This window comes from Castor canadensis, chromosome 2 (genome assembly GCF_047511655.1).
Source record: "Castor canadensis chromosome 2, mCasCan1.hap1v2, whole genome shotgun sequence".
Lineage (NCBI taxonomy): Eukaryota > Metazoa > Chordata > Mammalia > Rodentia > Castoridae > Castor > Castor canadensis.
Genome location: NC_133387.1, coordinates 135,520,519 through 135,547,339, shown reverse-complemented (window position 1 = coordinate 135,547,339; position 26,821 = coordinate 135,520,519). Strand labels below are relative to the sequence as shown.

General features: G+C 43.0%; 1 protein-coding gene and 1 long non-coding RNA gene across 2 annotated transcripts; one reads left to right on the top strand and one right to left on the bottom strand.

Moving 5' to 3' along the window:
- The first annotated feature begins 4,882 nt into the window (after positions 1–4,882).
- LOC141417488 (uncharacterized) lies at positions 4,883–23,158 on the top strand. The gene is made up of 3 exons (XR_012442067.1): positions 4,883–5,003; positions 8,315–8,464; positions 22,691–23,158. It is a non-coding gene; the product is annotated as an uncharacterized lncRNA (long non-coding RNA).
- On the bottom strand, positions 23,065–26,821 carry C2H15orf48 (chromosome 2 C15orf48 homolog). The gene is made up of 5 exons (XM_020173517.2): positions 26,704–26,821; positions 26,529–26,590; positions 26,279–26,364; positions 25,174–25,234; positions 23,065–23,525 (listed from the first exon to the last, which is right to left on the bottom strand). The coding sequence occupies exons 2-5, from the start codon at positions 26,562–26,564 to the stop codon at positions 23,457–23,459; spliced, it is 252 nt and encodes an 83-aa protein (XP_020029106.1). The 5' UTR covers positions 26,565–26,590; positions 26,704–26,821; the 3' UTR covers positions 23,065–23,456.

Here is a 26,821-nt window from a genome sequence, read left to right as displayed (position 1 = left end):
CCCCCAGAGCCCTGTTCTTCTCAAGTTCAGCCTGGAAAAGCTCAGACATTCCTGGGGAAGTTCCTAGGAAGCAAGCGCAGAAATAAAACTTCCTAACAAGTACAAGGGGCTTTCAGTTGACATGGAGCCATCTGCCTCCATGGTTGCCCTGTTTATGTTCATAGCCATCAGAAAGGGCATCAGCCTTGAACCACAGCACGAAGCTCACAACTCCCACTTTTGTGGGTATATTAGGTATTGGTGTGCCCCCTAGTTTGGGAGAAGCAGAGACCATGCTTTTCTGCTAATCTGAACTATGAAATCAACTAATTATAAGCAAAAGTCCACAGGAGAGAAAAGAGAGACAGTCATAAATATGGGAGGAGGAGCTGGACACCACAGTGAGTCTAGTGTAAGAGCAGCTGAATACCTCAGTTTCCATACTTACACACCAGGCGGCAATTACCCAGGGTCACACAATGGACATATACCTAGCAAGTACTCAATAACTAACAGTCTCCCTTACAGTCCTCCCCCAACTCCACTAGCCATCTGGTGGCCCAGTAGATCCATGGAGACTGTGTCCCCAATGACTTGACGCCTGTTACTCTCACATTGTGCCTCCTGCTAGCAGGTGCTGCAAAAAACTGAGGGTCCAAGGCACCTGTTATCTTAGCAACAGTCAATGGCAGGGAAAGTGAGATGCTCTTACTCCTTTTTATAGAACGAGGCAAAGTTCATTCATTACACTGCCCAGAAATATGTCAGTGAAACAAAACAACTAGGCCAGAAACCCCCAAATTATAGAAAAAGTTCTATCCAAAGAATGGAGGACAACAAAAACCACCAAAAAATCATATTTAATAAATTCTGCTAAATAATGTGGATTAATCAAAGCTAAGTCTGTGCATGGTGAGACATACCTGCATTCCCAGCTATGCAGAAGGCATGGATAGGAGAATCAAAGGCCAAGGCTGCCCCAGAGCAAAAGCATGGGATCCTAGCCAAAAAACAACTAAAGCAAAAAGGGCCAGGGCATGGCTCAAGTTCCAGGCCCTGAGTTCAAACTCCAGTACTGAGAAAAAAAAAAAAGGTTGATTTATATCTTTCACTTCATATTGCAACCAAGTCTAGTTTAGGTTATTCTGTAACACAGTATAAAAGATTAAATAAATGATACATAATTTTAACTCATACATTAGAGAAAATCTGTATACTGTGTCACTCTTCTGGAAATACACAGCAAAGCGCTGCCCCTATAGGAGTGTACCACGATGCCCAGCTCCCTTCAGAAATTTCTTAACACCAAAGAAATAAGAGGAAATAAGTTTGAGGAAACATTGTTTAGGAGAAAACATATCTATATCAATTTAGGAAGGAATATATAAATCACTTGCTATTGAGGTAATAGAAAAATTAGAGTTAAAAATGATAAAGTGTAGCTACAGGAACACTGAAATATATTCAGAGAGAAAGTGACAAAGATTGAGATTAAACAGTCACCATTGGGAGGGAACATGGCTCAAATGATAGAGCACTTGCCTAGCTGTGCAAGGCCCCAAATTCAATCCCCAGGACAAGAAGGGAAGGAAGGGAAGAAGGGAAGGGAAGAAAGAAAGGGAAGTGAAGGAAAGGGAGTAACCATTAGACTGGGAAAATTACAGCAATTGCGGCATTAAAAATATTATAAAATATATAAAAATCAAACGCAGGTGCATAAAGAAAACAGACTTCTCACTAGACAACTAGGTAAAGGTCACCTTGATCAAGAAGTATGTGGAAGAGGAAATTATTGTCAAAGCATTTCAAAGGAAAACGCTGAGTTTCGCTAACGATTACAGAAGCAGAAAGTAATCCACTTAGGTACGTTCTGCAGGCTAAGTTAACCAGCTCCTAAAATCCTGCTTTGAGTCTAGTGTGGAAGGCTCTGGGGAACTTACTTTGAGAATTGGTGGGGTGCCATCAATCCCTTTCTGGAAGACAATCTGGCAGTTTATAAAATAAGACATTAAAATGGCTGGACTCTTTGACCACATTGTTCCAAGCACAGAAATATTCCCCCCGGGAATAATTCAAGGAAGGAAAAAAAAGGTCAAAACAAAATGTTTCCATAGGACCAACATTCTCAGGACAAGGAGAGGCACTCCCCCTAGTGAGGAAAATCAGAATCACCAGCCTCTGCATTTGAGACCCCTGTTATCCTGACATTCAGCCCTACTAAACGTTTTGCTGGTTTTTGACCCTTTTCCCTTCCATTTTATTAGCATATATTCGTTGTAGTGGGGGGGAGTTGTGACTGTTCTGAATAGCTTTACATTGAACATAGGTTACATCGCCCCTTCCATCTTGCTTTTGACATTAAAATTATTACATAATTTTAATACATATGCATTATTTTATTCCTGACTTCTTTTGATCAACGCTGTTTGTAGAATTTACCTATATTTTTCTGTGCCATAGACACAGTTTTTTTTTATTTGCTTGTTTGTTCTGTTAGGCATTCCATTGCATCGAGATACTACAATTTATGCCGTCTATTCTTCATGAACATTTGAATTGTTTCAGTTTGTTGACTGGTACCAATAATACCGTAATAAACAATCTTGTATGTCTCTTGGTGTTCATGTGCACACATCTTTGTTGAATATATAGCAAGGAATCGAGTTGCTGTGTGGTAGAATATGCCTTTTTTTTTTTTTTTACATTATGTGGAACAATTTTCCAAAATTGGACCAATTTGCACTCCTTCCAGCAGAGTATGAGAATCCTCGCTGCTCCATATTTTTGTCAAGTTGCCATTGTCAGTCTTAATTTTAATCCTTTTGGAGGGTAGGCAGTGATAGTTCATTGTGGATTTAATTTGCATTTTCCTAGTGTAAAAGGTAAATCGAAGGAACGCCCCCTAGTGGTCAAAATCTTAATTATCTAGGAGTGTATTGGGGGTTTTTTTTGTTTTCAGGGTTTAGCGGTGGTCCAGTACAGAGGATAGGGCATATAGGTTTCCCTGGACTTTCTTCCACCTCTTCTTCCTAAGAGTCTTTAAGAGTAAAACGTTGAATTTCATAAATTCATTGTTCATTTGAATACCCTCTTTCCCAAGTGGCCCCTTTAAGTCTCTTGCTCGTTTTTCTATTGAATTTTTTAATTGCCTGGTAAGAGCTCGGCATATATTCTGACACAAATCCTTCGACAGTTATATGTGTTGTTGCACATGACTTTCCACCTTTAATTTTGAAAACAGCTCATTTTCACCTGTATGTAAGAATACTGCTTGCAAATTCAATCTTGTCATAGTCAGAATAGGCCAGTAGGCGGCGCCCAAGCCTTGCGCCTGAACCTTCCACTCGCTGTGTCTGAATTTCACCTAACCTCCCACAATATTTTGCAAGTAAGCAAAGCTAAAGAGAGATTAAACTTTTAATTATCATAAATAGATGGAAACAGCTAGACTGGTTCTCCTTTTTTCTTTTAAGGCAAGTGTTCTACCACTTGAGTCACGCCCCAGCCCTTTTTGATTTAGTTATTTTTCAGACATGATCTCCCACTTTGGAGGTTCCCACCCACTTTGTGTGGCCCGGAACCTACACCTTCCCATCTCCACCTCCCACGTAGCTGGGATTACAGCTGTGAGCTAAACACCTGGCCCAGATCTGGCCCTCTTGATGGGAGCAATATATTAATCTATGGGGGGAAACAAAATGGAGAAACAGAAAGGCCATTGCCAAAAGGCAGGGAGCCCTGGTGATGGTATCCTGAGACAGACGGGGACAAGTGGAATCTGCGAACACCCTCTGAGGAGTCACCTGAAGGTTCATTCACAAATGTAATAACTAATAAAAGAAAAAAAATAAATAAATAAAATAAAATACACACATGAGCCCAAAAAAAAAAAAAAGTAATAACTACCATATGTAGCACAGGGACACTTGTGGTTCTGTCACTGTTTATGAAAGACAAGAGCCAGCCAGACATAGTGACACACACCTGGGAGGCCAAAGAAGATCGTGAGCTCAAGGTCAGCCTGAGATATGTAGTGAGACCCTGTCTCAAAGACAACAGCAACAAAACAAAGGCAGGCACCCACCATCACACGGTTAAGTGGGGATTTGGTTATCTCCCTTTTCATATTCCTCTTCCCCGATTTGTTTTCATTCATTGTATTTACTTGCTCAACACTGACTCAGTGTGCCTCAGAAACCTAGTGGGAAACCAGATCCACTTGCTCTGATAGAAAGGTACTTGAATGCCAGGCACAGGTGGCTCACACCTGTAATCCCAGCTACTTAGGAGGCAGAGATCAGTAGGGTCGGTGTTCAAAGCCAGCCTGGGCAAATATTTCGTGAGACCCTGTCTTGAAAAAACCCTTCACTAGAAAGGGCTGGTGGAGTGGCTCAAGGTGTAAGCCCTGAGTTCAAACTCCAGTACTGCAAAAAGAAAAAGAAAGGTACTTGAGTGAAAATGTCCTGATCCCGAGTTTTGAAGGTGAAGAGCAGCCTGCCCCCCTCTGGCTCACTGGTTTACACTCAGGGCTGAGCTCCCCTAGCTGGAGCTGCCCCTCACTGGGGCTTGGGAAAACCTAATCTCTTCCCTCCTCCTACCCAGCATCCACCTCTTGCCCTGGCTGAATGAACGGATGACAAAGTCCTCTCCTTCTTCAGCTTAGGAACCAAGTACACATGGCCCACACTCAAAAGGACAAACCCAGAGAGCCTTGCAGGTAGAGGCTCCTGCAAGAGGGAGCAAGAGAGCCTTCAGCCATGGGGGCTGGGTTGTTTGTGCCTATGAGGGACAGAGAGGCATCCTCAGCTGAGGGACATAGCCCAGGGTGTGAGGCCCATGTGGAAGGTGGCCTTTTTCTCCAGCATGCCCAAGACCAGGACAGGACTCATTTCTTTGGTTACAGGAACACAGCCAGAGATGTGATTCATTCCCTGGGGGAACCAAGACAGGGTTATCATCATCCATGACTCACCACCTCTGATATCCCCAAGGCCCACTGCAAAGATGGGGACCCTTAGAATCTGGTAAGTGAACTCCCCGTTGTTTTCCATTCTCATCATTCAGAAGTGTCTGGGGGCAGAGCTGCATCCCAAAGCTTGCTTCTGTCCAGTTCAGGACCCTGGCCCTTGGGGACAGAGGATCAGAAAGTGCTTTGGCTGCCTTTGTTTACCTCATCAGGAGGATTGGGCAACACAGGTCTGAGCAATGTAGAAATTCCAGCCCTCACAGAGTTTCACACCCTGGGGAAGGACATTGCACCATGAAAACTTCCTGGCTCTAGGGCTCTTGGGGTTGGTGTCTGGAGGCTGGGGCTGGGGCAAGCACAGGCCCTACAGTCAAGGCCTGGAAAGGGTGTGACTGCCAGGGCAGCGGCCGGGCCAGGTCCAGGCTCTACTCCTGCTGCTCTGACTTTATTGAGATTTCTAGGCCTGATGTCCAATCACTTGGACAGGAGAGGACCCCCCCACCACCACCACCACCCCAGCCATGTAAACTGTGCCCCCTAGAGTTTGTGGTTTGCAGTTGCTCAGGTTTTGTACTGCTCACAAGAGCTGTTACATTTTTAGTTTCACAAAGTAGATGTTAAGCCATTATTACTTTAAACGTTGAATTATACAAACTTATGAGAAAATAACAGTATGAGTAAGGGTTAACTCAGGACCTCACGCTTGCCAGGCAGGTGCTATACCACTTCAGCTACACTCTCAGCTTTGTTTAGTTACCCTCAGCTTTTTGCCTTAGTTATTTTTTCAGATAGGGTTTTGAGTATTTGCCCAGGACTGGTTCTAGACCACAATCCTCCTACCTACACTCACCAAGTTGCTGGGATGACAGGTGCATGACGCTACACTTTTTGCCCAGGCTGGCTTTGAATCTCAATCCTCCTGATCTCTGCCTCCCAAGTAGCTGGTATTACAAGTGTATGTCACCATGCCCAGCCAATAAGATATTTTTAAAAGCAATAACTACTCAACTCATCCCTTCCTAATCATTATGCCACTATTTGTGGTGACAGATGCTCTCAAGGTGAGGGTGGAGCTGCTGTATGGCAGGGGGCTGCTGTATGTGTTTTCCTAATTCTGACTCCTGAGATATGCATGGTACAGCAATGGGAGGCTGGTGGCTCTGGGTCGCTCAGCCATAGCTGCCAGCCTTGGGTCTTTTCTCAGTCAGACCAGAGGATAGGGCAGGGAAAGCAGGGTAGAGATGGGAAAGGTGCCCAGGAAACACCCTTGACCCCATCCAGGGCATGGCCAGGAAGAGCCAAGTTCACATGGGTGGCAGGACTGATCTGAGGGAACCCGGAAGGAAAGCCAGGGCTCTGAGGAAGGTAACAAGTTCAGTTAAGAAACGAAACTGGCCTTGGGGGAAGCTGGCCTTGTGAAGACACAAGGAGAGCCACAGACGTTTGCAACCTTGTGACCACTAAAGGGACGTGAGACATAACAGAAACTGAAGCCTGTGGGTTCCAATAAAGTGCTGGCCTTTTGCCACCCCTGCTTGGGTTCCTGGGGTAGCAGTGAAGAGGGTTCTGCAAACAGAGCAACAGGGCTCAGTGTCCTGAGGTGGGAACTGGCCACTCACTCCTGTGCCCCTCCTTAAGCTCTTTCTCCAAGTCAACCCCACACTCCTCTCCACATCTTCATACTCACACCTGAGACTTCTAGCATCTTCTAATTCACATGTCAAGCCTTGAGCCCATACACTGACCCCTCACCTCTCCTCCAAACTCTCTCAGGTAGAGAGGCAGCATCAGATGTAGCTGCCAGCCCTAGCAGGCCACCTGGGTCCAGTGGCCCAAGGAGCTCTCTGCCTCCTCCACAAAGCCCAGGGTTCCCCATGCTGTCCTCCCCAGTCCTCTGAACACAGCTCCACAGACCAAGTGACTTTTTTTTTATGTGCACCACACCTTGAAAGGTGCATATGCTATTGCATTTACTAAATTCTAACTGGCCTCCCACTCTTGAAAATAAAGTGGTATTTACAACTTCCAGTCAGAATTTCATCCATTAACACTTACTGTGCCCGAGCTGTGCTAGGTCTGAGGAGTACACAGGTGAATAGGGCCTGGTTCTGGTGCTCCAGGGCTCAAGGTCACATAGAGAGTGAAGAGCAGCACCCCCAAGTAAGGACAACAACGGGGATGTGTTCACAGTGCTACCAAACCACAGTGGTAAACCTGCCAGATTTGGTTTTGGAGTGTGGGACTTGGGTTTGAACTCAGGGCTTCACACTTGCAAAAAGACACTCTACCACTTGAGCCACAGCTTCAGTCCATTTTGCTCTGGTTATTTTGGACATGGGGTCTCCTGAACTATTTGGCCCATGTTGGTCTCAAACCAAGATCCTCCCAATCTCAATCTTCCAAGCAGCTAGGATTACAGGCACAAGCCACTGGAGCCTGGCTCCAAACTTTTTTTGTTTAATAATTCAAACACAATTTGTTTTTAATTTCTTAAATAAAAATCAATAATTTAAGCTAGTAATTGGCAAGTTTCAGCCTGCAGGCCAAATTCACCTTCTTTGCAGCAAATTTCTATTGGGTCCCAGCCATGGTCCTCTGGGCACGTCCTGTCTGCATGTGGCTTTTGTGCTTCACAGGGACAAAGCTCTGCACGCTGAACCTTTCCAGACCTCGCCCTAGGCTTCTCTCCATCGGGCTGCTTATTTGTGTCCTTTCAAGTATTCTTTATAATAAGCTGGAACACGTTTTTCTGTGAGCCAGTCTAGTACATTAACCACACCTTCAGGGTGACTTGTGGGAACCCCTCTTGGCAGCTGGTCAGTCAGAAGTTCCAGAGATCTGCAGTCTTGGGGACTGAGCCCTCGACCTGTGGGGTCTGACACTACTTACAGGTAGACTGTGCCAGAATGGAATTGGAGGACCTCCAGCTGGTGTCCACAGGACAGCCACTTGCTTGCTGATGGGGCACGGTTCCTGCGTATTTTGGGATTGTAGAGGTGATCGGTGTAGAGAATATACAGGTGGAGCAACTACGTTTGTTATTCTTCTACTTGCTCAGAACTACCCACTCTGAAAGTCTACCATCATCTCTAGAAAAGACTTTGTCCTGCTGGGAGACCGCACCCTTGGCTCCCCACCCTTGGCAGCTTATCTATAAAGTCCCACACTGCTCCCTGCCCGGCCTTCCTTCTTACTTGGAATTACAGAATCAGATCACCTGGTCCAACCCCTACATTTTGCAGATAAAACTGGGAGGAGTAAGTACCCAAAGTGTCACAGCAGGTAAGGTCAAAGTCGGGAATGAAAACAAACAAACACATAGAAAAATCCCTCGTGTTAAGCCCTACCACTCTGCCTTCTTTCTCATAGGCTGCCCCGGATGAAACTTACAGGGATGGACCATCGACACCCCTTTCTACATCCTCCTCCACACCCACTCTCTTTCATCTGCCAGAGGCGGGGGACAGAGCTTGACCTACCTGACAGGCCTCTGCCAAGCAGGACGGGGGGGCTCTGCAGGTAAGCAATGCCAGGATGACTTAAAGTAGGAAACCTGCACAGGTGTGCTCTGTATACATTCTCAGCTGGCAGGGTAAAGTCTCCACCTCTTAGTCCGGCTCTTGGGCCTCTCCCAGTGCAGCCACCAGCTGTACCCAAGCTCTTTCCTGTCATCTCGTGCCATCCCAAGGTTGCACCACACCCTCAGGGGCTCCCCAGCTTGTAGACACTGCTGTTTTCTCAGCCTCCAGTGTCCTTCTGTGCTTCTGCACGTGGCGAGTGTCCTCCTATTTCCCTCTTTGCCCACTTTCTCCTCCACCCCCCACCTTGATGCACTCAGTTACAGCACCAAGTTTCAGCACTAAAAAGAAAACAAGGTCATGGACCTGTGTCCTCCACCAGACTGTCAACTCCTCAGTGGCATCAGCTGCGTCTTTATCTTTAAATTCAGAGTGTCCAGCCCATAGTAGACAGTGGATAAAGGGGAAAAAACAAATCCATGTGTGGATTTGATTTATTGCAGGGCTAAGTAAAGAAGCAAATCTTAATGTTACACAAGGATTCCCTTTTGATTCATTTGTTCATCAAATATTTATTGAATGCTGCTACATGCAAAGTACTGTGTAGACAAAGTCCTGGGGACACAAAGCCGGGGTAGACACACACTCTGCCCTAGAGGAATTTTCCATTTTGAAGGTTCTGATAAGGCAGAAAAGAACATGAGTTATAAGGAAAAGCTAGCACTTACTGACCACCTGTTTTAAGCAGATTATTGCACTTAATTGTACCTTAAGCCTTGAAAGTAGGCACTTTTATTATTATTCCCATTTTACAGATGAGGAAATTGAGGCTGTCACACTTGGCAATGGCCGATACTAATTAGTTTAGGATTTGACCCTACATGCCCAAGCACAGTTCCTGAGAGCTGATGATGGATGGGGGCAACTGACTTTGCCTTGGGAAAGAAACATGGGGGCCAGGAAAGCTTCACTGAAGAAGTACATCTGAGATCCACCTTGCAGGACAAACAGGACTTCAGAGATGCAGTAGTACATGGCAAACTATATTAGATCAGGTATAAGAATATTATTTTTTTTTAATTTGTGGTCTCATCCTTGTTTGCACCCAGCAAACACCTAATGAATTGTATAAAGTAAAAAACTGATTCTGACATGGCTGCTCCAAAGTACAGCCTGAGACCAGATGGCCCTAATGCTGAGAACCACCAGTGTAAACAGGAAAGGATATGGCATAAAGTGTGCAAGGTAAGACTCACCCGCAGCCAGATGCTCCCTGGAAGCTTTGGGGTCCCGTTTGTGGGAACACAAATCTATCTTACCCACTTGGGAGAGGCCCCTGGCGGTGTGGGCAGAGCTGGTGCTTCCTCCCCCTCATTCTTTTTGTGTCTCACCCCTGTGACTGTCCTGTGACCTGGAGTTGCCAATGACTCCTTACTGGGGAAACGCCATGGTTTCCATGCAAGGACTCATATGTCCACCAGTGCCCCACCCAGTTTTCAGGGGCCATGGCTGCAGGGCACAGTGAAGACAGAGGACCCTGATCGGGTGGATCCTGGGCTGCAGACCTGACACAGGATAGAAGGGACTGGAAAACAACACAGAGGGAGAAAGAGAGACAGGCTCTGTGGGCAGAGGCAGCAGAGCTGGAGAGTCTCCTAGCTGCACTGTCACACTGCTGTCCTTGGTGGACACTGGAGCCAAGCTGTGTGGCTGCTGCAGCCAGCAAGGGCTGGGTTTCCCCTTCTTAGGCCCAAGCAGTGACTCAGGGACAAATACTGAAAGCAGACAGTGACCTCAGCTCCCTTGCCCACTGGAGAGAGTCCTTGCAGGGGAGAGCCTGGGGCCCAGTAGGTCAGAAGTTGGCAACATAGGATACATGTAGGGGACACAGGACACTCACTTGCCTTCATTTCCTGGGTGTTTTGAACCTCCTGTTCCTCATAGATGTGTTGTGAGTGTCAAAGGAGTGGCACATGAAGATCATGACCCATTGTCACCTGCTGTCAGGTGCCCACCACCCAGGGCCTAGAGATGGCTCTGGCCCTGGGAAAGGCAATAGGAGACCCAGCTGAGACAGGGAGACTTCTTTCTACTGGGATGGGAGACCTGCCACCAGAGAGGCACTGGCTGGAGGCAGGAGCACTACACTGTCAGAGGCGGACAGTCCCCATTCCCGCTGGGCATCCATGGTGCCTTTTTTCTCAGGAAGTCTCACTCATCTGATCCCCTCCCACACTCTGTTTGTGCCCTGCAGTCCTTTCTGCCCACTGGAGGTGGCGAATAGGGAGAGGTCACCTCCAGGTACTAGCTTCTCCAGCTCCTTTGTGGAAATTCATATTATTTCACTCTTAGATTTGTAGCAAATCTTAAAACTTGACTTAAAACTTGTCCTGTCTTTTAAGGAATGCACCCTAAGGTCCTTAAGGATAATGAGGCATCGTGTCTTCCACTTAATTTCAACTGCCTCAGAAAAAAAAATATGGGGATAAGGGAGGGGATGGGGGAAGGGGAGAGAAATGACCCAAACATTGTATGCACACATGAATAAAAAAATAAAAATAAAAAAATAAAATAAACAAAATATATATATATATGGCTAGACAGACAGATAGGTAGATAATACACTGACTAGATGGGTGGATAGGTAGATAGGTAATAGATAGATAGATAGATAAACAGACAGATAAAATTCTAAGGAAAATGTGGTAAAATATTTCCAGGTAGAAATCTGAATGAAGTGATATAAAGGTTCTTTAAACTGTTTATTTATTTAATTTATTTTGAAAGTACTGGGTTTGAACTCAGTACCTCATACTTGCTAGGCAGCTACTCTACCATTCAAGCCTCACCCCAGCCCTTTTCAAACTATTTTTACAACTTTTCTGTTTTTCAACATAAAATATTTTATTTTGAATGTTTATTGAAAATAAAAATTATGCCAGGCATGGTAGCATGTACCTATACTCCAGAGACTGAGACAGGAAGATTGACAGTTCAAAACCAGCCTGGACTACACAGTAACAGTAGAAAAACTAAATGAATAAATAAATAATAAATAAATAAAATTACAAACCAAGAACTGGATGTGTGGCTCAAATGATAGAGTGTTTGCCTAGGAAGTGCAAGTTCCTGACCACAAATCCCAGTAGGACCAAAATTTCACACACTCATAAATGTTGTGTCCCTCCATGTCTCTTTCTTCTCTGTCTTTTTCTCTTTTATTGTTGAACCAGAGTCTCACTACATATCCCAGGCTGGCCTTGAACTCAAGATCCTCACACCCCCACCTCCCGAGAGCTTTTTCACTTCTAATGGATGTTGCCTTTCAATCTCTCTTTTTTCTCTTTCTCTTTTTCTCTCTTTCTTTTCTTTTTTTTTGGCTACACTGGGATTTGAACTCAGGGCCTCACACTTGCTAGGCATGCGCTCTTACTGCTTGAGCCACTCCGCTGCCTCTGGATGTCTTTCATATATGATAGTTTAACTTTTTGTTGCACATTAGCTTGTTTCCTTTTTAAAACATTTTGTTGTCATAGCACTGAATTGTCTTTAGGGATACGCCTCAGAGTGGGCTTTCTGGAGAACAGTGTCTGAAGGTCTGGTTTCATGCTGCCAGGTTATTCTCCAGAAAAGCTCAACTGACGTATTAGAAATATACCACTTTTATCTATACACAATGGAATTTTATGCAGCCATGAAGAAGAACGAAATGTTATCATTCGCTGGTAAATGGATGGAATTGGAGAACATCATTCTGAGTGAGGTTAGCCTGGCCCAAAAGACCAAAAGTCGAATGTTCTCCCTCATATGTGGACATTAGATCAAGGGCAAACACAACAATGGGATTGGACTTTGAGCACATGATAAAAGCGAGAGCACACAAGGGAGGGATGAAGATAGGTAAGACACCTAAAAAACTAGCTAGCATTTGTTGTCCTTAACGCAGAGAAACTAAAGCAGATGCCTTAAAAGCAACTGAGGCCAATAGGAAAAGGGGACCAGGAACTAGAGAAAAGGTGAGATCAAAAAGAATTAACCTAGAAGGTAACACACACACACAGGAAATGAATGTGAGTCAACTCCCTGTATAGCTATCCTTATCTCAACCAGCAAAAACCCTTGTTCCTTCCTATTATGGCTTATACTCTCTCTACAACAAAATTAGAAATAAGGGCAAAATAGTTTCTGCTGGGTATTGAGGTGGGGAGCGGGAGGAGGTGGAGTGGGTGGTAAGGGAGGGGGTGGGGGCAGGGGGGAGAAATGACCCAAGCCTTGTGTGCACATATGAATAATAAAAAGAAAAAAAAAGAAAGAAATATACCACTTATACCTATTTCCTACACCTTTGTCAGGCAGGGCTTTCATATTTTTGTTTTTGATAACTGAATATGTGTGTAGTATGATCTCAAACTAGCTTAATTCTCTTAACTGAATAGAGGGTCCGGTAGCCTATGGGAAAAGGAGCCCCCTCTGAAACGTGGCCCACTGTGAATGGTTGATGAATGGTGGGTGGACCAGGAATCTTGTCCTGAACGCTGGCAGGGCAGCGCCTCTTGTCTGTGTCCATAGTCCTGTGCTCTTTCCTTCGGTGGCGTTATCATAGCTGACATTTTATGCACATTTGGGAAATTAATGTCCCATGTACTCTGTACTTGGAGGGAGCACTTACACAAAAGTAAGGAAAATAGGTCTCAACTCTTAAAAAATAAATAACGTGCAGGCTAATGGTGAGACCTGTGCCTTTACTCTGACTGCTGTAGCATCTTACCTCTTTCTTCCTATAAAGGAAGCTGCAGGAAGCAGGGGACACTCTTTGTCCTGGGTCTCCCTGGGTTTGCAACTGTAGGGAACATCCTGCCCCCAGGATTAGAACAGGAATGGCCAGTCTCAGGGATGATCTCCAGGGACAGATGGCCCGTGACTCAGAACTAGAGGAGCAGGAAGTTTGGGCACCTGGGAGGGCTCAGAGCTGCCCTACACCTCGGTTTACCCTGGACCACCACAAACATAAATCCCAGCTCTGATGGTCACAGGACCGTGTGAGGCTGGCAAAGCACCCACTCCCAGCATGCAAGAAGCTGAGGAAGGGGGCATCTGCCTCCTGGGCTGTGATGAGGAGCCCATGGAATGACATTTGTCACGTGAAGGTGCCTGGCACACTTTGAGCACCTGACACAATCTCTGGCCGTCATTTTCCTGAGGTCCCGCAGAGCAAGAGGAAATCCGCATCTCCTGACTACCAGTCCTTGACACCACAGTCAAAAAGCATTTAGGTATGAGAAAGAGAGTTTTTGTTTTCATGCAAAGCATTTTCAACTGAAACTAACATCATCATGGGCGTCTGAGAAACAAAGAGCCACTCTCCAGGAACTGTGGGGCCACACCCAGGTTGCCCAACAGGCAGAGAAGCAGAGCCAGGTGCCTCCCAGGCCCTTCCTCAGGGGATCCCCTCCTCAGCACCAGTTCCTCCATTGCCAAAGGTCCTTGAGAGACAAACCCAGATGGAATCTTCCCCGTCCCAGCTCAGAGTGAGGTCATAAGCAGGCCTGGAGGCGCTTGGGTCTCACTGACCATCATGAGTCAGGACAAGGTGACAGCTCTGCTCCCTCTCAAGCTGTCCTCACTGATTTTCAGGGCTCTTAGCTCATCACATGTTGTTCTCGCCTCGACTTTTCTCTGACTTTCTGCTCAGTTCTTTCTCCCAACTTGCTTCCTGTCTCCCCACTTTTAATAAATTGGGGTTCCAAGTGACATGGGAAATCTTCTCAGCCCTTCTGCTATGGTTTGGTTAAGTTTTAAAGCCTTGGTCCCAGCCCTTGGCGCTACTGAGAGGTGGTGGAAACTTTAAGAGGTGGGGCCTAGTGGGAGGTCTGCAGGTCATTAGGGGTGTGCCCTTGAAAGGGGTAGTGGGACCCTGGCTCATTCTTCTTCCTCTCTCTTCATATTTCCCAGCCATGAGTGAGTGGTTTTGCTGGACCACGTGTTCCCACCATGCTTTTGTTCAAAGCAATGGGTCAACTGATCATGAACTGAAACTTCAAAAACTGTGAGCCAAAATAAACCTTTTCTCTTTATAAGTTCATTATCTCAGGCAATTGTTATAATGATGAAAAGCCAATGAACAGCTTTTGACTCTGCCTCTTATCTATGAGTTACTGCAAGCTCTTGTGCGTCTGACATACCCAGTAAACAATAACAAGCCAAGGCCTTGTGGGGTCTTTGAGCGGGGGCTGAAAAAGACATTGCAAGTCCTCAGAGTTCTAGTCTCACCCCCAAATGATGTTTCTTTCCTTCTTGCTGACCAAACTGTTTTCCCATTCAGGTGTAGAAATGGTGTCACAAATTCTTCCTGACTCTTCTGTGCTCCATTTCCCAAGCTTTGTGCTCCAAAGAAAAACCCTCCTCTCTTGACATTCTGCACACAACAGACGCATGGTGACTTTTTTCTGTGGTCTCAGCTGTGGATTTTGAAGCTCCTACATTGTTACTTCTTGGTTCTAGGCCAGAGCTTCTCAAATTTTAGCCATTGTGTTAGTCCATTTTGTACTGTTATAATGGAATATCTGAAACTAGGTAAATTATAAAGAAAAGTGATCTATTTTTCACAGTTCTGGAGGTTGAGAAGTCCCAGGTCAAGGGTCTTTTGCTGTTGTGTAATATTATAGTGGAAGATGGGCAGGCAAGAGAGCATATGGGGGAGGTAGGGAGCTGAACCCATCCTTTAATCAGGAGCCCATTCTGGAGTAATAGCATTCATCCATTGGCACGTCACAGGTTTGCCCCTGAGGTGAATCCTCCTTTGCACAGTAAAGTTCTGAGAAGTTAGGTGATCTTCCCAGGTCCAGGGCTCTGGATTGGCAGAACCTGAATTCACATGCTGACCTGTCCACTTGCTCCTGGCCACTGAGTCAACTGTGAAGCTGAAATAGTCTAAGACTTGACTGTCATTGGCAGAACCATCATCAGACTACCCTGACATAGCTGGTCAGCACTGTCATCTCTGCATACAAAGGACAATTCACAAACATACATGTTTCTGTCCATACACCTGATAAATCCATGATCCCCAGATCAGGATGGCCAGATCAGCCCAGCCTGGAGGGGCATTCCCACCCTTGGGTCTTCTGTGCCTGGCCTAATATCCTCCTCTCCCAATAGCCTAAGTATGACCAATGGCTCAGACAGCTCAAGAATCCCCACCTTATTAGCAAATGTTACAAGGAGCAGAGAGCTTTAGCACAGTGTTTCTCAAGCGTGGTCCACAGACCAGCAGCCTAAGCCTCAGCTTCCCCTGGAAACTCGTTAGAAATGGGTCCTACCTCAGACCTACCACAACTTCAAAGTTGAGTCCCAGCAGACCACATTTCCACATAGCTTCCAGGAGCTTCTCATGCCCAATTAAAGTTTGAGAACTGCTGCTCCACTGTAAGAGTAAGCCAGTTTTCTAGTGTGGTTTGCAAGGCTTTGGTTTGGGGAGACAAGGGGTTCCCTGCTCTCTGGGTGAGCTCTGACATCACATCACCTGTGGAAGAGGAGTCCAGAAAGTACATGTTCACCAGCTGTGAAGTCAGCTATAACCTTTCTGCCTCCTTTGGTTGCAGCCTGGCCCTGGGGAGGACTTTTGACCAGGACAGTGTTGTTGCTAAGGTACCTCATGCACTCTGCGGGGGCCTTCCTCTGTTGGTGGGGATAATATTTGCATCCTTAGACATGAGGTAATCCCAATGTCTACACTGTTTCCAGAGCCTGGGGAAGCCTGTTGTCACTACAGGGATAGAGTATTATAAGACCTGGCTCAACTGGTCTTGTTCAGAGTTTCAAATTTCCTGTTTTGGGGGGTGAAAGCAAATCAAATGTAATAAATAGGGGGTAGGGTTGCTTTACACAGTGGAAAAATGGTAGTTATCTCTTGTTATTTTAAAGTGAGATAGCAAGCAAATGTACAGTAGGCCTTTTTTGGGCAATGTAACTCATGTGCCATAAAAATCACCCTTTTAAAGAATACAACTTACCAGGTGCCGATGGCTTACACTTGTGATCCTAGCTACTCAGGAGCTAGAGATCAAGAGAATCACAGCTCAAAGACAGCCCAGGCAAATAGTTCACAAGACCCTATCCTGGAAATACCCATCACAAAACAGGGCTGTTGGTGGCTCAGGTAGTAAGAGTACCTGCCTACCAAGCATAAGGCTCTGAGTTCAAACCTCAGTATCGCCACAAAAAAATGTGTGCAACTCAGTAGGGTTTTAAATTTTGTTAATTGTCTATTTATCACGGGAAGGCTATGTCTTAGCTCACATATTCCTGTCTCATAGTTCAAGATCACAGGTTAGTGATAAACGTCTATGAAATTCAGTCCGAAGAAATTCTTCACTTTCCAAAATCACTTCATACTCAAAGACATGGGTCTTCTTCATTTCTTTGAAACCCCTCATGGAGTTATAATTTTTATAGAAACATGTATATGCCTTGCTTCTTGGTTCAGCCACAACAAACTTGTAGAGAAAGCTGAACCCTCAAGGAGAAATGGAGGCTCCAATAATATGAAATTTCAGAGAGGTGGTCAGAAGCCCATACAGTGAAGGTGAGGTCAAATTACTAGAAGCCACCATGATAGTTATCAACCTCAATACCAAGTACTTCCAGCAATGGTGGAAATGCTGACAGGTTTGTTTTTATTATTTAAAAACTAAATGATGCCACAAGATAACTTCCTGGAGTGATAGAAACATTTGACATGTGGTTTTGCAAGATTGTTTCATGGGTACATGCAATTATCTAAACTTCCTTGAACTGAGCCATTAAGATCTGTTCATCTTATTGTAGTAAAACTACAGTTCAATGATTAAAAATCATAATTTTAAAGTAAGTGGTATAATTTCAAAAAAATGAAACATTTAAAATTTGAGAAACAGTAGTTGGTTTAGTGAAATTGTCTCCAAAATAATAAGCAAACAATATGTCACATTTGCCTTGCGGCATTAATCCATCTCTGAAGTTGAGAGGGGAGACTTCAGATAACCAAGGCATTATAAAATAAATCAGAGTAACTTGCCTGAAGCAATATAGACCTAACGAATACCAAGAAATAGTATCAACTTCATGATTACACACCTAAGTAAAGAAAATCACATATATATTACTCCATATAAATATAAAAATGGAATTTAATTTTTAAAGCATAGGCCCACTTTCCAAGTAAGCAATATTATATTATGTATGTACTATAATCCATGCCAGCTGAACAGGCAGGTTGGTTTTAGCATGTCTGTAAGATATATACTAAAGTGTGGGGCTTTCTTTAACTTTATTCTAATTTTCATTTTAAAATTAAGTGGTATGTGCACAGGCAAATGATATAGTAAAACACTACCGAAATCAAAACTGAAAAACAATTCCAATTTCTGGAAAGAAATTACAAAATTACTTGAGGCAATCCTCTAGGCCTGAGGAAACCACACGCTTACCACAAAAATTAATTCCATTCTTATTACTGTCTTAGGTACATGTTCCTAACTTCACCCTTCTTCCTTCTTCAAACCACACACCAGTCTGTTGATTGTGAGAATCTTTGTAATGTGCTGGATGAATACACTGTATAATGATTACTAAAATAAGGACATTTGTTTCTAAGAAGATATATGTAATGATATTATTTTGTTACTATATTTCTTCTGGATGTAAGGTCATCTATGTGTACCTATACACAAGGGCTCTTGTCTTTTGCTAGATATCTATGTAGGTGAGAGTGACTGTGAGAAGCACTTATCTACGGGTGTGTACATGCTCCCTTAAAAGTTGGTAATTGGAGCATTGTGAAACAAAGGTGGACCACAAGTCACCAGAGGTATGTATGTATGTAGTGTAAACAAATTATTCTCCCACTTGCGGGAGAATATGATCTTAAACACATTAAGAGCTTTTTAGTTTATAGTGCTAATCATTCTCAAAACATTTTTAAAAGAGAGAATGGAATACTTATTGAACAACTAATACGTATTAAGTACCATGTTAGGTACTTTTAATCTTTACAGCTAATCAGAGAGGTACTAATTAACCCAATTTTATGGATGAGGATTTGGGATTCTGCAACATCATAAAGTGGTAGAGCAGTCTGATTTCAGAGCCTGTAATTTCATCCTCTACCACAAAGTCACAGCTGAAATGTGAGAAGATTTCTTCAAGAAATTTTTAAAAAAGAATAAATGAGTATTCAGTTAGATCTCAGTCCAGCTCTTGGAGATACGGTGTTTTAGCTTTTTTATTAAGAAAACTCACTTCACATTGTATTTGCATGTAAAAGGAGTTATGGATGTTTGCTTATGGCTCAAAGCCAAAAGTTGAAAGGTCTCTGGGCTTTGGCTTACTTGCAAACTGTACTAATCTCACTACAGAGAATAGTGTTTCCTTTTCTCTGGGCTTCAATCACTGAGATCCTCTTTGCCTGCATTCCACCTATAGGACGACATTGCTCTCCATTCAGCCTCCATTCCACTCGCGAAGCCCTTCACAGGTGGCCCATCCATGCCCTGGTCTTAACACCCGTAACTTGCTGCCAGGTGGAGCACCCTCAGGCACTCACTGGACCTGACTCATTCTCTTCTTTGTCTACCCCGACCCACATTCCATTTTTTTTTTCCTGTCTTGGCTACCCCGGTGAGAAATCTGGAGTCATTTTGGACATCCTTAACCTAAATACCTTCGCATTGAGTTTTCCTCAATCACTGTCAAATGCATTTTCTTTTTTCCCCCATTCCTTCTGCCATTGCTTGGGTTTGTCATGGCTCTCAACCACCTGTCCCCTGAGCAACTGGCAGCAATTGGTCTCTGGCCTCCAACTAAAGTCCCTGTCAATATGCATCTGCCACCTCCGTTTGTCATAAACAACTCTCCATTAAGGAAACTATACCATCAACTTCTTCGGCTGAAAACCCTGTCTGGTTCCTTTTGGTTTGGGGATAACAGGCCCTACACATTCCAGCTGCTATTTTTTTCAGTCACCTCTCCTACTTCACACTTCAACATTAAAAAATTCCGTGTATTAAAGTTTCCAGAAGACATCTATTTTAGACCTCTCTGCCTATAACAGAATAGATGTGCTTCTATTTCAATTATCTTGCTGATGCTTATTATTTTTTCAAGAAATTGGTCTGCTCAGTCTTTGAGGGATCCGCCTTCTTTAGAACAGTATTCTTTGTGCCATTTCTGTTCTTCTTTATTGTCCTGACACTGATTTTCTCACAAGAGTGTCTCCCTTTCCTAGGCTGTCAGACAGGAGGCCAGCACAATGCCTAGCACACAGTGAGTGTTCAGTAAATGTCTGACTTCTTAGATAAATTACATTAAAATGCCACTATTGGGTATCAGATAAAAAAATTTTAAGTCCACATGCAAGACAATCTTACCTGGATAATGTTCTTGCTGTCTGTACAGATAAGAATTCTCCTTGGACGTTATTTTCATGACCATGTATTTGTCAAGTACTCAGTACAACCTAACAACCAATTGTAACAAGTGACACCCAGATTGGATTCTAAACTTAAAATTACACCTGTTGCTGGGCACAGTGGTGTACACATGTAGCCCAGCAGTACTTGGGAGGCTGAAGCAGGAGGATTGTAAGTTTGAGGCTAGCCTGAGTCACAGTGGGAGACCCTGTAATGTGTGTGTGCGCACACGTGTGTGTCATATATACACATGTATATGTATATGTGATATTCCTGAGACAATTAGAGGAAATGGATTTTACAAAAGGTGACCTCATTAAATCAATGGAATGATGACGGTGTTGTAGTCAGCTAGAATGTCCTTTCCCTCAGGTAGTAAGTACATGCTGAACTTAGGGAAAAAAACTTTAGGATTATAACTTATTGTCAAAGAGTTTATTTTCAAATAACAGGTATATTCTGAGCGAATGTAGCAAAATGTCAACTGATAAAAAAGCCTGAGTGTTCTTCGTACTAAACTTTCAACTTCTTGAAGTTAAAAAAAGTAAAACATTTGGGGGAAAGGCTAAGAACACAATTTTTAAAATCAAATCTTTTGAAATTCAAGTGTTGTTAGAGCTCAGAAAATACAGGCCAAAGCACAGGCTTCGGAGGCAAAGTTTCTAACCTTCTGCCTTCCTAGCCTCCTGCCTTCCCTCATCCTCCCAGAGGCAAGCCATAGGAACCAGAATTCCTGCTTCCCAAGCCAGGTTGTAGAAAACAAAATTCCTTTTCCCCAAATCCAGCCATAATAATCTAAAAATATTACTCTAACTCTCCCTCACCTTTCTGTGTGAAAGCTGTGCCCAGGCTGGCCTTGAACCATGATCCTCCTGATCTCAGCCTCCCAAGTAACTAGGATAACAGGCCCGAGCCACTGAAGCCTGGCTTGGCCTATCTTGGATTGTAAGTCAGAGAATTGTAAGTCCTTCCAGAGCCCAGGGCAAGGAGGATAATGTCTGTAACCTCAGCAACACAAGAGGTGGAGACAAAAGGATCCCAAGTTCAAGGCCAGCCCAGGGAGAGTTACTGACACCCTATCTCAAAAGCAAAATACAAACAAAAGGACTGAGAGTGTAGCTCAAGTGGTAAAGCACTTGCCTAGCAAGCGTGAGGCCCTGGGCTCATAAAAAAAAATAAAAGATCCCCATTCCAGAAAGTTTCCTTCCCATGTCTGGAAAGAATGTGCACAGTCAGGTCAAGAAGAATCTGGACCGGCTTTCCTGGGGTTTCCCCCTCTGCCTCTTTCTTCTCTGTCACCTTTCTTTGTCTAATCACATATCTGTCTGTATAACTGACCTTGCTTCATGGAATCTAAACATAAAAACAGATAACTCACCCTGGTTCTTTGTTCTTAGTTTGGACTCCCTTGTCATATAGAACTATGATCACATGAATGTTATGCTTTTCTCTCGTTATCTCACCTTTTGTCATGGGGTGTGGATCTTTAACAATAGCAGGAAAAGAATCTCTCCTTCCCCGCCCCCCACATTGTCAGCTTTGCTCTTGACCTCTCTCCTTCCTAAACCTTCTGAAGAGTACCTTCTGTTGTCTTACTCACACCATGAAGTCACTGCATTTTTTGTGTTTTAAAGATGAAAGGCACAGTTGTCCTTCAAAAAGCACTTTTCAATTTGCTCTCCTAGATGGCCAATCATTGCCAGTCTGTTCATTTTTATTTACCTGAATGATATCACATTCTGCTTTCGAAGCTTAAGCAAATAAAAATATGCTTCCCAATTGCTACACGTAATTCCTAGGGATCAACCATCAGATTTTCCTCTGGGAAAATTTGAGGTAATAAGGAAGCAACAAGGGTTGGGGCAAGCAGTTTTACTCTAATCCTTTCAGAATTGGCAAGTTTCTGGAAAGTGCAGGTTATTTTTTATTGCTATGAAGGTGACAAGAACTTAGCCCTCCAGGGTGAATTTGATCAAAGTACGTATATAATGTACATATATAAAGTACATAAGCATATATTGTAGAAAGATATTTCCATGGAAATATCACAGTGAGACCTCTTTCTACAATATATGCTTATTTTAAAAAGACAAAAAGGAACTTAGCCCTCTTCTTATATTTCCATTATATTCATATAAAAATTAAGAAAAAAATCATTTTTTATTCTGATTTCAGAATTAACAAATTTAGGTACATAATCAAGAGAAATGAAAACATGTGGCCACACAGAAACTTGCTCATGAACTGGAGGGAGCGGCTCAAGTGGTAGAGTGCTTGTCTAGCAAGCACAAGTCCCGGAGTTCAAACCCCAGTCCTACCAAAACAAAACAAACTTACTCATGACTATTCAGACTAGCATTAGTCATCACAGCCAAAAAGTACAGACATCTCAAATGTCTGTCAATGGGCAAATGAATAAATGCTATGTGGTAGAGCCATGCAATCCTCAGAAAAAGGGATGAAGTACTGATAATGCACTACAACACGAGTGACTTTTGAAAACATTTCTTGAAGGTGAAGCCAGACACAAGAAATGTCCAGAACAAGCAAATCCTAGAGACAAAACTTTTCAGTGTTCGCCTTGGGCTGGAAGAAGAGGGGTCAGGAACAGTGGAGTGATTGCTCATGGGTACAGAGAATGTCCTAAATTAGTTGGTGGATATAATTACACAACTTTGTAAATATAAAAACCAGTGAACTGTGCAATTTAAATGGGTGAATTATATATCATTTTTTTAAAGTTAATGAAAAGCAACTTTCTATCTGATCCCATTTTTAAGGAAACTCAAGAGAGCCCAGGGGCACGCTGAGTATGACTATCTCAAAGTCACCATTGGCCAGAATGAAGAGTGACCCAGACTCTGCATGTGCTGGCAAAGCTCCCCTCCCAAGTCCTCACAGAAGAACCATACTTTGCACTGGCATCTGTATGGCTGATCTCAGCATGCCCTTATTCCTATTCACCCCAAATTCCAGCACTTCCTCCAAGGCTGACTCTCACACAAGACTCACATCCATCTCCACTTCATTTTCTTCAGTGTACTTACTATCTTTATTCATCTCTGTCCAATTTTTGGCTTTGCTAAAATTTCTAGGGAATGAATAAGCTTGGAAGAAAAACAGAAATTATAACGGATATTATAACAGATGAAGATTTGTGTTTCAAAATGTGTTTTATTCCATAAAAAAAGATGTTCTCCACTTAAAAAGATATTTACTTTTTGAGATTATCTTGCACAAATGGCATTTTATTACAGATAACGATCTAATTTACAAATCTTTATGTATTTCAAGGAAATATTCAGGCACTGCAAATTTTCAACATGTAGAATACAAATTTACAACAATAAACACAGAAACTTATTTTTGGATGACGTGGTTATTTCTGCACTACCTTTAATTCCTTATCCAGAGTCCAAAGAATGTAGGCAAACCCTAAAAATGTAGCAGAAGCACTTCCGCACACTGGTTCCATAATCTAGTTTGTGCAGAAATGTTTCCACTAGATTCATAGAGTAATCTTTGGAAGAAAGAAGCAAGAACTGGTCATCTGGTCACCCTTCGAACCTTCTGCAACTCTTCGACAGGCTTCCACTGTTGGTTGATTGTTATAAGCTTTTAAAAAAAAAAAAAGGAAATACGTTTTTGTGTGTGTGGTGGGGTGGAGTTTGAACTCGGGGCTTTACACTCGCAAAGCAGGTGCTCTACCACTTGAGCCACACTTCCAGTCCACTTTGTTCTGGCTATTTTGGAGATGGGGTCTTGCGAACTATTTGCCAGGACTGGCCCAGAACCACAATCCTCCTGATCCCAAGTAGCTAGGATTACAGGTATGCACCACTGATGCCCAGCTAATAATTTTTTTAAGGATCTGCCCTTCACTCTCACATCCCCTTTTGGGATTTGTCCACACTTCCTTTAGGAAAAGCATACTAGTATTTATAATCAAAGAGCTACCTCTTCCCATCTCTAAAACATGTACAAAATACTAACCTAGGCTGAGTTGTACCACTCCATCCTTCTAAAAAGTGTTACGAGATCAGAGAGAAGTCATACTTTCACTGGCAGTCTCCAGATTTTTTAATTTGCCAAGATAGCATGTGACCTATAAGTTCAAAAGTACAATGTCCCTAGCACGGTGCTCGGCACACAGTAGGCACCTAATAAAATTTCCTCACTGCAGTTGCTCAATGAAGGCACAGATGATCTAAGTTACACAATTAGGGAAAAGGAAGAGAGCCATGAACAACTCCTGATTTCCAAGAAACTCACTTGGAGTGACTTATCCTCACTCATGGTGCATTATCCCAGGACCCAGGAAATGAAGGTAGTTATAAAGACCATGAATGTCCTTCACTAGGTCAAACTGTTACCTGAGAGTTTTGTATTTTTGTTTTAAAAGTCTTTGCCGACAGTCCTAACTAGTGTTGGGACAGACAGACCTAATGTTTGTAGCTTCCAAAATACTTAAAATTAAAAAAAAAAAAACCAAAATACTTAAAATGTACAAGTACATTGTACAAAGTAAAACCTCTGCAATAGTCTTAAAAGAATTAATAGATATTAGGTTCATTTAAAGAGGATCTATTATTTATCTAGGAGCATCTATTATTTATCAAATACACCTTATATTAACTTTATTTATTTATTTATTTTTGTGGTACTGGGGCTTTCACCTTGAGCCACTCCACCAACCCTATTTTTTATGAAGGGTTTTTCCAGATAGGGTCCCTCAAACTACTTGACCAGGCTGGCTTTGAACCGAGATCCTCTTGATCTCTGCCTCCTGAGTAGCTAGGATTACAGGAGTCAGTGGTGCCCGGCTTAACTTTAGATAATAGAAAAAATGAGATAAAAGTATTCCAGTAATAGTAAAAGTTTATATTTGAGTACTAACTATGCACTAGGCACTGTGTTAAAAGGCTCTATGTATTTTATTTTCTTTAATTCTTTTAACTTATAAAGTCGCCTGTAAATAATTGAGTAAGGACTTGGACTAGATCTCTAAAACTCTATACTATTTTCTTTTAATTTATTATTACTATTATTATTATCATTATTGCAGTACTGGGGTTTGAACTCAGGACCTTGTGCTTGCTGGGCAGGCGCTCTACCACTTGAGCCACACCCCAATCCTCTACACTATTGCTTTTATTACTAAATGAAATTGTACTCTGTAAGTATAAGGTACTAAGTCTACTTTTCTGACAAAAGTGTTATGGTCTGGGTTAAATGTAAATACTTATTATAAACTTAGCAATACCTTTTGAGGTACAGTAGGATCCACAGTTTCCCAAGGTTCTGGATTTCTTTTCCGGTCAACACTAAAAATAAAAGGTGGCTAATTAAAGTAAGTACATTTAAACTAACACTGATTATAGAGTCTGTGAACTTGCTAAAGACAGCCCTAGTATCCATACTTAGGCTTTCCTCTGTTAGCGAACTATTTGAAACCACCAGTAGTAATTGAAGTTGATGCAAAAAAAATCCACTAAAGTACTGTCATAATTTGGTTCAAACACTAAATATCAGTTCCTCTGCAGGCAGATCTGTTCTCATTGGGCTAGACTGCAGAATGCTCCCAGAAACAGCATAACAATAGGGGTGGAATTGCCAGGCGAAGGACAAGCATTAAGGATCTTACCAGGTTTCTGGGAAGGGCCAAGCCTACTTGAACTCTGTGTGCTATTAACTCCGGGGCACTGGTCCCCTCTTGCCAGCAGTCAGAGTTATTGCCCTCTCCAGCCCTCCACAGGACACTGCTGGTTTCACACTTATCTCTGCTTCATATTCCAGGAAATATGTTTTTTGTTTAACCTTCTTTTATCCAAAGTTGAGATTAGGGTTCGTTACAGACAACTTGATGTATCAATTTAACCATACTAGGAAAGATCTTTCTACTAAGTTGAAAATTTAAAACTTAAAATGATTAAGTTTGAGGATACATATCTCCCAATGTAATTTAAGAACTTTAAATTTCAAAACCTAAGTTTAAAAAGATGAACTGCAGAAGAATAGGGGAGGGCCAAAGAATGAAAAGATATTTAGACATAAGAAAACAGATGTCCTCAATATCATAATTTAATAGCCTTTCTGATATCAGGATGCTTTTTAAACCTGATTCCAAGTCCACACGTTAACATTCTTTTTTTGACCTATGATTGCATTTTTTACTATTTTCTATTAATAAAAGTTAGCAGTACAAGGGGGTTTCATTGTGATAATCCCATAGATGGATTCTGAACAGTGTATTCTAAACAAGTTCGCCCCATCTATTGGGAAAAATCCCAGGAAACTGATATTATTCCAGAAACAGAAAGTCAACTAATCACCATCAAAAACGTTTTTACACATTGAAGCCTACTTACATGACGTCGGTTTTTTTCAGAGAATATAAAGCAAACGATGAGGCTCCACCCGCTGCCACAGTCATGATCACCGCCAAAGGAATGAGCTAACAGATAACAGATTGGGGGGAAATTCAATATGAAACCTCTGAAATACAGCAAAATAACTATACATCACTTTTATATTTTCTTCCAAGTCCGCACTGCACCTTTTCATCTTTAAAACCTTAACACCTGGAGTCAAAATTTTTCAATGGCTTTAAAAACTTACTTCCTTCTTTTTCATCAGGGTTTGGAAAACGCCCATGGTGACTTCAATGTAGAATGCCAAATCTAGAGAAAAAGGAAAATAAATAAAAAAGCCAAGCTATTGATAAAACGTCGGCCACTAGGACTCAACCCCACCAAACCCCGCCAAGTTCAAGGACCCGCAGCGCCGTTCTCACCTGCAGCGAGGCGAGCGGGACGACGCGCCGAGGATGCTAACGCCCAGAGCCGAGCGGGTCCTCGGCCACCCCGCCTTATATACGTACAGCCCGCAACCGCTCCGGAAGGGCCGGGCCG

Bases quoted from the DNA above. Each gene is read 5' to 3' on its own strand.
- C2H15orf48 (XM_020173517.2), bottom strand. From the start codon at position 26,564: ATGGGCGTTTTCCAAACCCTGATGAAAAAGAAGGAA. The intron at 26,365-26,528 runs GTAAGTTTTTAA...GTTATCTGTTAG, and splicing joins CCCTGATGAAAAAGAAGGAA to CTCATTCCTTTGGCGGTGAT. The intron at 25,235-26,278 runs GTAAGTAGGCTT...TTTTATTTTTAG, and splicing joins CTGAAAAAAACCGACGTCAT to TGTTGACCGGAAAAGAAATC.